This window comes from Belonocnema kinseyi, chromosome 3 (assembly GCF_010883055.1).
Source record: "Belonocnema kinseyi isolate 2016_QV_RU_SX_M_011 chromosome 3, B_treatae_v1, whole genome shotgun sequence".
In the NCBI taxonomy this organism is placed as follows: domain Eukaryota; kingdom Metazoa; phylum Arthropoda; class Insecta; order Hymenoptera; family Cynipidae; genus Belonocnema; species Belonocnema kinseyi.
In genome coordinates this window covers 102,731,577-102,748,554 of record NC_046659.1, presented here as the reverse complement: position 1 = coordinate 102,748,554, position 16,978 = coordinate 102,731,577, and the positions used below count along the sequence as shown (strand labels likewise).

The 16,978-nt window shown below is 24.9% G+C and overlaps 2 protein-coding genes across 2 annotated transcripts in view; both read right to left on the bottom strand.

The window, feature by feature from the left end:
• LOC117169680 (kinesin-like protein KIF3A) overlaps window positions 1–4,644 on the bottom strand; it is a 22,760-nt gene extending 18,116 nt beyond the window's left edge. The window contains exon 1 of the mRNA XM_033356164.1: window positions 4,522–4,644. Coding sequence (XP_033212055.1) covers window positions 4,522–4,536 — 15 coding nt within the window. The 5' untranslated portion in view covers window positions 4,537–4,644. The remainder of the gene's footprint in view (window positions 1–4,521) is intronic.
• Window positions 4,645–10,698: 6,054 nt separating this feature from the next.
• The window catches only part of LOC117169961 (kinesin-like protein KIF3A), a 20,333-nt gene continuing 14,053 nt past the window's right edge, over window positions 10,699–16,978 (bottom strand). Inside the window, exons 7-9 of the mRNA XM_033356472.1 lie at window positions 13,773–14,190; window positions 10,855–10,978; window positions 10,699–10,781 (exon numbers count right to left, since the gene is read on the bottom strand). Coding sequence (XP_033212363.1) covers window positions 10,699–10,781; window positions 10,855–10,978; window positions 13,773–14,190 — 625 coding nt within the window. The remainder of the gene's footprint in view (window positions 10,782–10,854; window positions 10,979–13,772; window positions 14,191–16,978) is intronic.

The following is a 16,978-nucleotide window of genomic DNA, read 5'->3' as shown; positions in this document are numbered from 1 at the left end:
TTTAGATAAAATATATAATATTCGAAGTATAGGTTTCTATTAAAATTTTAATATGCAATCATAAAACTTAATAACGTGATGGCAAAAGTGGATTCAAAAAATGGTACAAAGTGGATAATTTATATAAAATATATCATTTTTGAAGTATAGGTTTCTATTTAAATATTTTAATATCAACAATATGTAATCACAAGACTTAGTAAATGATAGTAAAAAAGGAAGGAAAAATAGAACACAGAGAATAATTTATATAAAATATATAATGCTTGAAGTATAGGTTTCTGTCGAAATTTTAATATCAACAATATGTAATCATAAAACTTGATAATTGACAGCAAAAATTAAAAAAATCGTACAAAGAAAATAATTCAGATCAAATATAGAATGTTCGAAGTATAGGTTTCTATTGAAATTTTAATATCAACAATATGTAATCAGAAGGCTAAATAATTTGATGGTAAAAATGGATTGAAAAAAATAGTTCACAGAAAATAATTTATATAAAATATATAATGTTTGAAGTGTACGTTTCTTTTCAAATTTTAATATCAAAAATATGTAATCCCAAAACTTAATTACTAGATGGTAAAAATGGAGGAAAAAATGGTACACAGAGAATAATTTATATAAAATATATAATGTTTGAAGTATAGCGTTCTGTCGAAATTTTAATATCAACGATATATTCAATCATGAAACTTAATAGCTGACAGTAAAATACGAGAAAAAATGGTAAGCAGAGAATAATTCAGATAAAATATATAGTGTTTGAAGTATAGGTTTCTGTTGAAATTTTAATATCAAGAAAATTTAATCGTAAAACTTAATAACTGATAGTTAAAGAGGAAGAAAAAATGGTACACAGAGAATAATTCAGATAAAATATATCATTCTTGAAGTATAGGTTTCTATTCAAAATTTAATATCAACAATATTTATTTATAAGAATTCATAACTGATAGTAAAAATAGATTGAAAGAATTGTACACAGTGAATAATTTGTTTTGTTGAAGAAATATAAGTAATTATAAAGAACTTCAGAAAGTCTTATTTTGGTTGGCTTTTTTGCGATGGATGGAAATTAATTTAAGTAATAAAAAATATATAATATTTGAAGTATACCTTTCTAATATAATTTTAATATGAACAATATGTAATCACAAAATTTAATAACTTAATGGTAAAAGTGAATGAAAAAAATGGTACGCAGTGGATAATTGATATAAAATATAAATGTGTGAAGTATAGGTTTCTATTGAAATTTAAAAAACAGGAATATTTAATCATAAAACTTATAAACTGATAGTATAAAATAGGAGAAAAAAATGGTACACAGAGAATTATTTATATAAAATATATAGTGTTTAAAGCATAGGTTTCTATTGAAATTTTAATAAGTTAGGGTGAAGCACTTGCTAAATTTCCGGATAAAAAATTTGTTAGGGCACCTTAATGTATAATAAATAGTTATGTATAAAATATAAAAAACATTTTTTTTTTGTAATATAGTTTGCCTGACTTGCTATAATAAAAAATAACAAATCTTTGCTTTTTTCACTAAACAAGAAAAAAATTAGGGGGAAGCTTTTGCGAAATTCAAATATCCACTTGGTACCGTGTAGTTGTAGTGCACAGTGAATATTTATATTAAATATTACAGATACAAATTTTTATAAATATGATTTTATTAACAATTTTTATAATAAATAATAATTTATTTTTTCATTAATAATAACAAATTTGAGTTTCTTATTAAAAGAAACAAAATTAGGGGCAAGCGTTTCTAAAATTAAAAAATTAAATAGTGAATTCATAGTGAACCAATCCTTAGAAATAAAATTTTCATGAGAAATGTTACGATAAATAATAACCGATTATTTCTTTTTTTTTTGCCAAAAAGGAACAAAGTTAGGAGGAAGCATTTGCAAAATTCAAAAAATAACATTTTGAATGGGCACCTTAAGATAAGAATAATTATATATTAAATATAACAAATACAACGTTTTAGAAATATAGGTTTCCTAGCTAGTTATAATTAATAATAACAAAGTTTTGCTTTTTTTTACTAAAAGTAACAAATTTTGGAGGTATCGTTTACAAAATTCAAACGTGCCATTAGCACCCTAGTATGCACAGTTAATAATTAATATTATATAATAAATATTACAAATACAAATTTTTAGAAATATAATTTTCTCGAGAAATTTCATGACAAATGATGACAACTTATCTTTTTTTTCACCAAAAAGAAGAAATTTAGGGGGAAGCCTTTTCAAAATTCAAAAATTTAAATGTTTGAGAGGCACCTTAATATACAGTGAATATATATTAAATATAACAAATACCTTTTTTTTAGAATTATAATTTCGCTTTCATGTTTTAATGAATAATAACAAAATTTTGCTTTTTTCACTAAACGGAAGAAAATTAGGGGTACGTTTTTACAAAATAAAAAAATTAAAATATCTATTGAGCACTTTACTACACAGTGAAAAATTATTATTATGTGTTAAATATTACAAATACAAATATTTAGAAATATAATTTTCTCAACAAATGTCATGATGAATAATAACAAATTTTTTTCATCAAAAGGACCAAATTAAGGGAGGAAGCTTTTGCAAAATTCAAAAATTTAAATGTTTAAAGGACAACTTATTACACAGTGAATAATTATATATTAAATATTAAAAGCACAAATATTTAGAAATATAATTTTCCTGACCAGTTATGCTGAATAATAACAAATTTTGGCTTTTTTCATTGAAAGGAACAAAGTTAGGGGGAAGCATTTGGAAAATACAAAAATAAACATTTTTAATGAGCTCCTTAATATACAGTGGATAATTATATATTAAATGTTACAAACATAATTTTTTCAAAAGATAATTTTCCTGGCATGTTATAATGGAAAATACGCATTTTTTATTTTTTTTTCCTAAAAAGGAACAAACTTAAAGGAAAGCGTTTACAAAATTCAAAATAAAAATATCTAATAGGTGCCCTGGTACACAGTGAATACTTTTATATTATATATTACAAACACACATTTTTAGAAATATAACTTTCTTAACAAATTTTATGAAGAATAATAACAAATTAAATCATTTTTTTACCAAAAAGAACAAAGTTATGGGGCAGCATTTGCAAAAGTTGAAAATTAAATTTTTTAATGGGCACCTTAATAACACAAACATAAATTTTCAGAAATAAAAATTTGTTGGTATGTTATAATGAATAATAACGAATTTTTAGTTTGTAACAATATAATTTTCTTAATAGATGCTATGATAAAAAATAACAATTTTTTCACAAAAAGAAACAAAATTAACGGGGCAGCATTTTCAAAACTAAACAATTTTAATTTTTAAAGAGCACCACCTTAATACACAGTGAATAATTATACATTAAATATAAAAAATACATTTTTTTAAATTATAGCTTTCCGGGCATGCTTTAATAAATAATAACAAAATTTTGATTTTTTCATCAAAAGAAACAAAATTAGAGGGAAGCATTTGCAAAATTCAAAAAATTTTAATTTTTAAAGGGCACCTTAATAGACAGTGAATAATTATATATTAAATATTATGAACACAAATTTTTAGAAACATAATTTGCCTGGAATTTTATAATAAATAAAAACGAATTTTGAGTTGTTTTTTTTCATACAAAAAATAGGGGGAAGAGTTTGCAAAATTAAAAAATTCTAATTTTGTAGAAATATAATTTTTTCTGACATGCTATAATAAATAATAACAAATTTTTTTTAACCAAAAGAAGCAAAATTAATGGGGCAGCATTTTCAAAATTCAAACATTTTAATTTTTAAAGAGCACTTTAATACACAGTGGAAAATTATATAAATTCATGATTTGAAATTATGTTTAAATATAAAAAACATAAATTTTTAGAAATCTAGTCCTCCTGGAATGCTATAATGAATAATAACAAATTTTGGCCTTTTCACTAAAAAGAACAAAATTAGGGGGAATCATTTGCCAAATTCAAAAATTAAAATATCTAAAGGGACCCTGGTACATAGTGAATAATTATAAATTAAATATGTCAAATGAAAATTTTTATAAATATAATTTTTTAAAAATGGTATGATGAATAATAACAAATTATTTTTTTTTTTTACCAAAAGGAACCATAAGGGAAAGCATTTGCAAAATTTCTATTTTTAATGGGCACCTTAACAGACAGTAAATAATTTTCCTGATATTTTAAAATAAATAATAACGAATTTTGGGTTTTTTCCGAAAAAAGAACAAGGGAGAAGCATTTTCAAAATTCAAAAATTAAAATATCTAATGGGCACCCTAGTATACAGTAAATAATTTTATATTATATATAACAAATACTGATTTTTTAGAAATATAATTTTTCTGACATGTTATGATGAATAATAACCAATTTTTGCTATGACGCATAGTTTGACAGGAACTGTCATTCGTGCTCTGAAATTGGTTAAATATTGCAAAAGAAACAATTTTGGAGAGAAAATTGTGTACGAACCCCGGATCCTGGCATCGTTGAATGGTTTTTTTTTTCTTTCTTTAGTAATGAGGATACAAATTTACTGCATAATAATATATTTTTTATTCTGAAGAAAGCCAACTGCTCCAAAAGGGTCGATTAGCAGACGACCTCCCCGTAAACAAATGGATCGATGCAACCGCTTTCAACGCCATGTATGGGTACTCGTGAAAGAAGGGAACCACCTAAGAAAGTAGCTTTCCCATCGGTAACCACAATCGCCCTCGTACCCACTAAAATTTTTTATAAGAATATCGAATTTTTTGCAAAAACATTATATTTTTCAAATTTTACAAAATGCTGCTGTTTTATAAAAAATAATAAAAAATAAAATTACTGAAAGTGTAATATTCCTGAAAAAGTAAACATTCAAATTAGAAAATTCCCAAATGACACAATTTTTAAAAGTGTAGAATATTACCAATTTTGAAAATTCTCGAATTATAAAATTACCTCATTTAAAAATTTCCAAATTATAAAATTACTTAAATTGAAAACTCCCGAATAATAAAATTCCGGACACTTTATAATATTACCGAATTTAAAAATTCCTGAATAATAAATTTAATCCTGACAGTTAATAATAGCACAAAATTTTAAAAATCACAAATAATAAAATTCCCGACAGTTTGTAATATTACCTAATTTGAAATTTTCGGAGTAATACAATTCCTGGAAGTTTATAATATTACCAAATTTGAAAATTCCTGAAAAGTAAAATTACGAAATTTGAAAAGTCCCAAATAATGAAATTCACGACTGTTTATCATATTACCGAATTTGAAAGCTTCTGAGTCATAAAATTACCTAATTTAAAAATTCCCGCATAATAAAATTCCTGACAATTTCTAGTGCTAACGAATTTGAAAAATTCCTGAATAATAAATACCGAATAAAAAAATTTCAGATTAATAAAATTCTCGACAATTTATAATATTGCCGAATTTGGAAATTCCTTAATAATAAAAATTTCAACAATTTATATTACCAATTTCAGAAATTCCAGAATTATAAAGTTACCGAATTTGAAAATTGCCGAATAATAAAATTACCATATTTGAAAGTTTCCGATAAATGAAATTCTCGACAATTTATAATATTAACAAATTTGAAAATTCCTAAATAAGAAAAATATCAACAGTTTATAACATTACCAATTTTGAAAAACTCCGAATTAAAAAATTAACGAATTTTAAATTTCCCGAATAATAAAATTCTCGATATTCTTCTATTTTCTATAATTATTTTATATTTTCGGCGGTATCAGAGATTTTAGAATTATATTATTGCAATTTTTATATTGTGGCATGGAATCTTATCAATGATTAAAAACATAAATTTTATCGTAGGTTTTTCAATTTACTTAAAAATTAAACGGTACTAATTGCAAATGAATTTTTAAATAATTCAGTTTATATAAAAATAAAACTATATGACGTTAAAAATTCTCTATCACACTTTGAAAATGGTTAAAACTGCAGTAAGTAAATTTATAATTACTTTTTATTACCTAATTTAAACATTTTTAATTAATAAAAATATTTCGACTGTTTATAATGTTACCAAATTTGATCATTTCTAAATAATAAAATTACGAAATTTAAAAATTCTCAAATAATGAAATTCTCGACAGATAATCATTTTACAGAAATTGAAAGTTTCTGCATAATAAAATTACCTAATTTGAAAATTCCCTCATAATAAAGTTCCGGACAATTTATAATTTTACCGAATTAAAAAATTCCTGAATAATACATGGATGCCCGACAGTTTATCAGATTACCAAATTTGAAAATTCCCGAATAATAAACTTCCCTACAGTTTATAATATTATCGAATTTAAATTTTTTGAATAATAAAAATATTTTAACCGTTTATAAGATTACCAAACTTGAAAATTCCCGACAAATTGTAATATTGCCGAATTTGAAATTTTCGGGATAATACAATTCCTGACTGTTTCTAATATTACCGAATTTATAAAATTCCTGGAAAATAAAATTACGAAATTTGAAAATTCCAGAATAATAAAATTCCCGACACTTGATACTATTATTGAATTTTTAATTTTGTGCATCATAAAATTGCTGACAGTAAAATTCCTGACAATTTATGACACTATCAAATTTGAAAAATCCTGAAAAATACAATCCCCTACAGTTTATAATTTTACTAAATTAAAAAATTCCCCTTAACAAAATTACTGAATTTAAAAATTTACGAATAATAAAATTACCGACAGTTTGTAATATTAACGAATTTGAAATTTTCTGAATAATAATATTTCCAACTGTTTATAATTCTATTACTGAATTTTAGAGTTTAAATTGTATAGAACAATTAAAGAAATTGTAATTTCGGAAGTATTATATTTTTATTGATATTTTATATTTTTCAAATTTAAAATAACAATAAGTTTTAAACAAATTATATTTCTTCGTGAAAATTTTTTTCAACTATTTTAATTTTATATTGTAGAAATTGTTTATGTAACATTTTTATTTTAAAAATAAAAATTTTCAAAAACAAAAAAATTTGTAAAGGACAATTTGTATACAAGAAATTAAAGAAAAAAGTATTTTATCAAACGTACATAGCTAAAAAAACTTAAGAAAGAATGATTTGAATGCAGTGCTTTTCGACATTTTGTATTCTTACTACTGTGCAAAAAAAAAATTTCAATAATTTTTTTTCAGTAAGGAAAGCAATTTCTTAAAGAATATTTAAATAATTCTTGAAATAAAATTTTTGTTATTGATATTTTCGTATTTTTACTACAGTGTGATTTAAAAGAAAATAACATTGTAAATTCGCAAATATAATTCCTGATAATTGCAGAAAATACATTACTTAACATTTTTTCTCTGATACAAAAAAAAAAAAATTTTTTTATAGTAATCATTTTGCTTTTAACCCTTTTTAATTGGACTCCAAGTTTTTGTTTTCTCAATTAAAAACGTTACCGTAAAATGAAAAATGCTTATTTTAAGTCGGAAAATATGAGTAGCAAAAGAATGTCTGATTCTAGATTTTAAAAATGCAAACAAAATTTCTTCAAACTATTTTATTTACAAAAAATTTGACGCAAAAATGGAAACTTCCAATTTCAAGCTAAACTACAACTTATTTATATTTGGCAGTATCAGAGATTTTAGAATTATATTATTGCAATTTTTATATTTTGGCATGGAATCTTATCAAACGATAAAAAACATAAATTTTATACTTAAGTTTTTTAATTTACTTAAAAATTAAACGGTACAAATTGCAAATTAAGTGTTAATTCTTCATTTTTCAGTATATAAACGTCTATAATAAATTGAAATCTATACCAATTTTCAAATAGACACATATCAAAACTTATATATAAATATATACTTAGAATAATTTATGTTACAATCCATATAATTAAAAGTATACTTTGTTATTTGTATCGAGCTTATTCAGTTTATATAAAAATAAAACTATATGACGTAAAAAATTCTCTATCATACTTTGAAAATTGTTAAAACTACAGTAAGTAAATTTATAATTACTTTATACAAATAAAAAGCAAGAATTGAAATGTATTGCTACAAACAAATACCTATATTACCGACCTCACTTCATCAGTTCACTGAATATTTTTTTGAACCTAAGAACTTTTTTTGTAAATAAGATATCGAGCGAAAACTTTAGAACATGTATTAGAGTACAATAAAGTAAGTTCAGGTACTTCATTTGGAAATGAACTTTATTAAAAATTATTTCATCTTTTTTCTGAACCTCGATATATTTGGAACGTTCGAACTTTTTTTATACATAAAATATCTTTTTCTTTTTTTATACATAAATATAATAAAATTTGATAATAAAAGATATAAAAAAAAATATTTCAACTAAATCTTTTCCGGCACACAACAAAGGACTCACAACGTAGGACGAGTCAGCTGTTGGAGCCTCGTCTAGTGGCCGCCAGGGCACCGGCTGATGCCGATGGAATTAATAGCCGAGTCCTTTATTGTTAAGTACCGGATAAGATTTAGTTGACTTTTTTTTGCACATCTTTTATTATTTAACTTTGTATTTTAACGTAATTTTCTTTCGGATCTTGCATTTCTCAAAGTTTGAGAGGGAAATTTTATGTATAAAAAAAGTTTGAACGTTCAAAAAATCTCGAGGTTCAGAAAAAATACATTTTCCAAAGTTTCAGCTCGATAATTCACTTACAAAACAAGTTATTAGCTCAAGAAAATATTCAGTATGTACGTCCACACGATCTAAGATATTGAGTTGCAAATTACTAGGAAAGCTTTTTATGGTCCCAATTTTTGTAATAAGAAAAAAAATTAGTTTTGGAGAATTTTTGGAAAATTGAGTTTCTATTTCCAGAAATTTAAAATCTTAGAAAACTTTGATGGTCAATTTTATTTAATATAAAGAATTCGCAGCTCGATATCTAAATTCATGCGGACTTAAGTGTTTACAAAAAATGTCGGTAAAGTAGGAATCGGATAAGTATTACATGGCCTTAAGATGACCGGGAAATTTATTAAGACATTCACACTTTGTACTGATATTCATAGATGCATAGAGTTTACGATTTAGAATATGATTTATATTGACTTTATATAAAATATTTCTCGAAAATTGTATTAAAAGCTAAACTGAAGTTTTATTAAGTCCTAAAGGCTAATATTTCGAAAAATCAAATCCCGAAATTTTTCCCTTGATTTTTTGGATATGTATAAAAGATGGGCGGGAAAACTCGAATTGCCGAAACTGAAAACAAAAAAATTATAATTGGTTAATATTTGACCCTCGCAGATTGGGGCAAAAAGAGTCTTTTATTTAATTTCCCAAATTTTGCATTTGATATCTTAATTTGCGGATACGTAAATTACTGCGAAATTATGTCGGTAAAGTAGAAATCGGATAAATATTATATGACCTTAATGATAATTTCCTAATTTTATATCTAATATTTTTCACTAACAAAAACTCTTTTTTTTTTAATACATCATAATTTCTTGGACTTTAGAAAATTGAAAAATGGTCAAAATTGAAACTTTAACTTCTATGAGCGCGCCAAAAATATCCTGAAAAATTAAGCTAAAAATGCCTAAAAAACTGAATTTCACGTTCTTTTCAACTTGTTTTAAATTGCTTAAATAATAAATTGTTATTTAGTTGTAACTTTTTCTTAATTTGTCATTTTTAAAAGGAATATATTATGCTAAAACAATTGTCCAATTGTTTAAGAAATTTATTAAATATTAGTTTTTATTTTATCGACGGGAATGTGATAAAAGAATCTGACTTTTTTTTTTAATTTGGTCAACATATCGCTCATCGTATAATATTAAAATTGCATAAAAACTCTTTAATTAATTAATTTTTTAAAACAATTTTTGCATATTGGTCGTGAACATTTTTTGCTAACATTTCATTTTATAAAAATTACGATAAGTGTTTTCGTTCTAAAATTATTAAATTTTTTCCTTCATATCAACCTCACAGACTGATGAGTATTGTTCCTCTGGAAGCTGAAATTAAGTTTTTTTTTATAAATTTTGTTTAATTTGTTGTATGATCAATATAAAAAAAGCAATAATAATTCTTTAAAAAGGGACAAAGTTAATCATATTTTAAAAAACTGGAGTTTTCTACCTCTCTGTAATATAAAGTTGCAAGTAAATAATAATTCATTGTTTAAACAATTGGTGATTTCTCGAAACAAATCGGTTTTCCTAAGAAATGACTAATTGTCCGATTGAACGTAAAAAAAGATACTTTGAACGAATCAGTAATAAAAAATTGTAATTTAAATTGTTTAAACAATTGGAAATTAGTTCTAAAATACTTAATAGCCTCCCACTTGTCGAATAAAAATAAATTATAGAAAAAGGGATAAATACGGCTAAGTGTAATCCCGGAAATGTAAATATTATTTTTACAAAAACAAACATTTTCCCATGATAATTTTATGGGGTTTTCCGTGATCCTCATAAAATGATGTGGGAGGAATGCCCTCTATTTGAAAGTCAATCTTTTGTACCATCCTAATATAGGTTTCTTACTAAGTATAAATTTTTAAAAATCTATAAATTTCTCTAAAGTAATTTTTATAATTAATGATGTGTACTTCGGTGAGTTGGTCAAGAGATGAATTTTTAATTATTTTCTGGAAGGAGCCAAATTTTCTTCTCCTCCACTCTTATAGGAAAGGTAGATATTGGATAAATCCGGCAGACTTTGATGTATCTAAAAAAATTAAAATTATTCAAAAACTTTCACAAATATGTCAATTATAAAAAAAAACAATACTCACATCTTTACTACTCTCAACTTCAGTAGTCGCTTGAGCTTTTCGTATATTATTTCCAGTGTAGGCTATACATTTAAGTTGCCATTCTCCAATATCTTCGTTCCAGCGAACATAATTTTCAATCATATTCTAAAAATTAATTAAGTAATTAATTAAATTTTATTTCTGATTCGCAAAAGAAAAAACATCTACATTTTTTTCCAACCCTTGTGTGCACACTATGGTGGTAAACAATTTTTTTCACAAATTTGAATGCATATAACCCGGAAATTTGTTCGAATACACACAAAAATAAATAAATTTTTTTAAACAATTGATATTTAGAGGTGGCGCTAAGCCACATGAAGTTTAACAAGTATTTCCCATATAAAATAAAGGTTTTGTAAATTTTAATCAGAATTATCAATAAATAAAATATTACTCTAAACTGATAATTAGATATTTATTTAAATTCTTTCAATGATTTATTATTGTTTTTAGCAATTTTTTCTTAAAATATAGTTATAAAGTGGCGATTTTTCTAAAACTTTTCCACTTTTTGTCCAATTTTCAATTACAGTGAGGTAATAATTAACGTTTTATGAAATTTCGAGCTCTTCTTTGACTTTTCATTTAGGAAAAAATACTAAATATTAATATTAATTTCAGAAAAAGAATCTTGGTAACTATTTCAAGGAAAATTTACATTTTATATGATCCATACAGCAAAATTTAAAAAATATTTCAAATATCTGTTTTGTTTCAGTGAAATAGATTCACAAATAAGAAAGAGATTTTGTAAAATATGATTCTGTCTAATTTTTTATTTATTATTTTTTCATAACTAAAAAAGCCAAGAAATATTAAACATTTCAGAAGAAACGGGAACTTTCTAGCATTTATCTAGAAGAAGATAGCTATAAACAATAAAAAATTGCTTAAACAACTATTTTTGTTAACTTGCATTAATTATTACCTGACTAAGTGAAAAGTGGACAAAAAGTTCAGGATTTCCGAAAAAGACGCGATTATCTGGCATTATTATATACGAAAAATAATCATAAGCAATAAGAATTTGTTTTAAAAATTATTGTTGCTAAATTTAATTATTAAGTCCTTTCTCATTTCAAGTAAAAAATGGACGAAAAGTTTAACATTTCAGAAAGTCACAATTTTTACAAAGAAAATCACAAGAAAATATTAAAAATGATAATAAATTGTTTAACAAATTATTTTTGTTAACACTATTAAGTATTACCTAGCTTTAATTGAAATTTTGACAAAAAGTTGAAAAAGTTACACATATATAAAGAAAAGTTCAATTGCTTTCGATTTTTAATATTTTCTGTAAAAAAAAAATGAAAAAAATCGTTTTCTTTTCTAAATTCTAAAGAGTCCCCTTTCAAATAAAAATTTGAAAGCAGTAAACGTTTTCGTAAATTATAAAATCATTTTTTACCGAAATTTGTTTTAATTTTTCAGAAAAGATATTTTTTTAAATTTACTAATTAAAATTTGTTATTTAATTAAACGAGAAATAAGTTTCTGAAAATAAATCAGGGTAAACGACCATTATTTTATATTATTTAAAAGATATTTGCAGCTTATTTTTTTCTGAAAATTTTTAATCATTGGAAAAAATGAGTCAGGAGTTTAAGATTAGGATTTGTGAGTTACGAGTTATCAGTTAGAATTTAAGAATTACGAGTAAGGAATTAGGAGTTGCGAGTTAGGAGCTATGTTTTTAGTAATTATGAGTTATAAGTCAGAAATCGTGATTTGTGAGTCATGAATTGTGAATTGTAAATTAGGAGTTTCCCTCACTTCTGTTACCGTCCCTTCCCCTGTTTTACCTACTCCGGATCCCCTTGTGAGTTGTGATATTGTAAGTCAGGAATTAGAAGTTGTGAGTTACGAGTTGTCAGTTATGAATTATGAGTTGTGAATTCAGAGTTCCACTCACTTATGCTACTGGTCATCTTCTTATTTTTCGTACTTCACATCCCCTTATGTGTTGTAAGTCCGAAGTTAGAAGTTGTAAATTAGGATTTATGATTTATGAGTTGTGGGTTAAGAATTGTGAGTTAGTAATGATGAATTAAGACTTAGGAATAAAGAGTAAGAAATAAGAACTTGTGAGTTAGGTGCTATGAGTTATAAGCTGAAAATTACGAGTTAGGAGTTGTGAGTTCGGAGTTGTAGATTATGAGTCATGAGTGAGGTTTTAGTAATTAGGAGTTGTGAGTTAGGAGTTGTTAGTTATAATTTATGAGTTAGAAATCGTGAGCTGTGAGTTAGGAGTTATGAATTGTGTATCAGGAGTTCCCCTTACTTCTCCTACTGTCCCTCTCCTTATTTCCCGTATTTACCATCCTCTTGTGTGTTGTAAGTCATGAGCAGTGAATTAGGATTTGTGAGTTAGGAGTTGTAGTTTAAAAATTCTGAGTTATGACTATTGAATTAAGAGTTAAGACTTAATAGTAAGAAATTAGGAGTTGTGAGTTAGGTGCTATGAGTTAGAAGTTGGAAATTATGAGTAAGGAATTAAAAGTTGTGAGTTAGGAGTTGTAAGTTAAGAGTTATGTGTGAGAAGTTAAGAATTAAGAGTTATAAATTAGGATTTGTGAGTTATTAGTGGTAAGTTATGAGTTATGAGTTAGGAATCGTAAATTGTGAGTTTGGAGTTATGGGTTCTGAGTTAGGAGCTCTCCTCACTTCTCCTTCTTAAGACACTCAACCAAAAGTATAAGGGTTTCTACCCTGGACTATGAAACCTTAAAATTAAATTAAAATTTAAAACGCAATAACTCTTCGAAACAATTTTTTCAAACAAAATATCTAAGACCTATTTTTTATATGTGCCGCAATTTATGTAAGCTCCTCCAATGTGAAATTATAATTTATTTAAAAAAATGTTCATATCGAAAATTAAAATGATTCTCACTTGGTAATGAAAAGGTATATAACTATTTATAACGATTTCCTGAAGTCTCAACTCTCTTTCTACTTCTTTGACTGCTTCCAAAAGTCCTTCAATTTCTCTTTGTGTCTCTTTTTGCAAATCAGAAAATTCTGCTTTTGTTGATAATATCATCGTCTCATATCTGGCAAGTTCTTTCGTTGTTCCTGCAGCCTCTTCTTGCAAAGAAGAATATTTTTCTTCTATATTTATTCTTTCTGCTTCTTTTTCTTCTATTGCTTTTTTTAATTGTTCTTCACGACTTTTCCTCTCGTCTAATTCAATTGCAGATGCAGCCAAAATTTGCTCCTGAGCTTCAGCTTTCTCTAACAGATTTTCCCCACCAACTATAATCTTCTTTTGAAGATTCTGAATTTTCGCTCGAAGTGCTTCCTTTTCGCTCCTAAAAAATGTTCTATGTTATTGTTTTTTTTCACATAATACTCCGGCTGCTCATTAAGTAAATTTGATCAATGTCTTCTTTTGTTTTCTACCAATTTATTGGTTTAAATCTCTTTATTTGTAAAGAGACATTTTTCTGGTAATTATTAATTAATTATTATTTAACTACTATAAATATCATTTAATTATTAATTATTATTATTAATTTTAATTATTTAGCTAAGTGCATTTTTAAAAGGAACTGGTCGTCGATGTTTTGAACGTTTAAAAATGTAACTTAAATTCAAGCTTAAATTATATTTCAGGCATTATACATCTACTGAGAAAAAAAAGTCTAGAAAATTGTAAATAAAACTTTTTTTTATTTTTCTTCAATTTTGAAACTTTTGAATTTCTAAAAAAGTGTGCGCTTTCAACCAGATAGTAGAAACAAAAATATAATGGTAGACTTTTCAACCTAAAAAAAATACTTTCAACTAAAATTTATCACCAGGAAGTGTAAAAAACTTAATTTTCAACAAAAAAGACGAAATTGAAATTGTAAATCATTAAAAAAAAAAAAAATGTTTTGCATAACCGTTCAAGTTCAAATGAAGTATCTAGCTGATTTTTCAGTCAAAAAATGAAAAAACTGATAGATAATATTTTAAAATATATGTATTTTAATTTTAAATAAAAAAAAACAGTTGAATTCAATTTCAAATGACACATTTTTAACAGGAAAAGCTTATTTTCAAATAAATAGATTACTTTGCTTTTAAATCGTTGAATTATCAACCCAAACAGTCAGATTTGCTACAAACCGCTGAATTTTCAACAAAAAAGTTAATTTACGAGCAAACTATTGAATTTTCAACCAAAATTATGAATCATCAGAAAAAAAATTAATTTGTCACAAAATAGTTGAGCCTTAAACCAAGTAGTTGATTTTTTATGAAAAAATTAATTCTTAAGTAATGGTTAATATTACAACAACATACAATTTTTTAATTTAAATAAAAAGCAGTTGAATTCAATCACAAATTATAAATTTTCGACAAATAAAAGCTCATTTTAAAATAAATAATTCACTTTTCTCTTAAATTGTTGAATTTTTAAGCTAAAAAGACCAATTTTCTGCTTAACCGCTGAATTTTCATCAAAAAAAGTTAACTTACGACCAAGCTATTGAATTTTAAACCAAAATTATAAATCTTTAACCAAAAAAATAATGTTTCACAAAATAGTTTAAGTTTAAGCCAAGCAGTTGAGTTCGCAAAAAAAATGAATTCTCAATGAAACATTTAATAGTTAGTTTTTTAATGAAAAAATATTTTGATATGAAATAAAAAACAGTTGAATTCATTTTAAAAAGTTATACTGCAACAAAAAGGCTCATACTCAGACAAATAGTTTACTTTTCTCTCAAATTTTTGAATTTTTAAGCCAAAATGGTACATTTTCTACAAAACGGCTAAATTTTCAGTAAAAAATTCATTTCCAACCAAACTATTGTATTTTCAACTGAATTTATAAATCTTCATAAAAAGTTAATTTTTTACAAAATAGTTTGGTTTTAAACAAAGTAGTTGATTTTTCATCCTAAGAGATGAATTCTCAAAGTTCATATTTTACCAACCAAAAATTTAGATTTGAAATAAAAAACAGTTGAATTCAATTTAAAAAGTGAAACTTCAACAAAAGGGCTTATACTCAAACAAATAGTTTAATTTTCTCTCAATTTTTTAATTTTTTAAGCCAAAAAGACACAATTTCTACCAAACCGCTGAATTTTCAATAAAAAATTTATTTTCTACCAAACTATTGAATTTTCAACTGATTTTATGAATGTTCAAACAAAGTTGATTTTTTACACAATAGTTTGGCTTTAAACAAAGTAATCGATTTTTCATCCCAAGAGATGAATTCTCAAAGTTCATATTTTACTAACAAAAAATTTCGATTTGAAATAAAAAACAATTTAATTCAATAAAAAACATGAATTTCTATAAAAACGTCTCTTTTTCAACGAAATAGTTTACTTTTCCTTAAAATGATTAAATATTTAACTAAAATGAAGAATCTTTAAGGGGAAAATAATAATTTTTTACAAAATAATTCAAATTTAAACCAAAAATTGGATTTTTCTACAGAAAGAATGAATTCCTAACGAAAAATCTGATAGTTAATATCTCAACAAAAAAAAAGGATTTTAAGTTAAAATAAAAAATAGTTTAATTCAACCAAAAAATACAAATTTTCAACGAAATGATTAAATCCTCAACGAAAGCAGAAACCATAAAGATAAATTGTCTGCAAAAAAAAAATTTCAATCAAATACAGGATTTGATTAAAAAAAAAACCTGTGTGATAGTGGGGCCAGACGGAAGAAGTGAAACTTTGATGGATTAATTTTGAAACTTGTCGTGAGAATTCATCATGAATTTTGAGGAGAACGTATAGTTATAGAGTACCTAGAAAGATAGTGAGCGCATACACATGTTTGCGTAACATGGCAGTAGTGGGGATATCAAAAAAAAATAGTCTACAGCAATAGCAAATCGCCGCACAAACGGGAGACAAGATTACAGAATGATAAAGACTTCCGTTAGAGAGAGACAGAGAAAAATAGTTTTACTTTCAAATCAATGTGTCGCAGTGCGGCTACTCGGCTCAAATGAAACTTTGATGAAAGACCTTTAAAATTTTTCGTGAAAAATCATCGCGAGTTGAGGTAATTGCATAGAGAGAGAAATAGAGATGGAGCGAGAGAGAGGGAAAGAGAGAATATGCCGTCATTGCTTATTCTG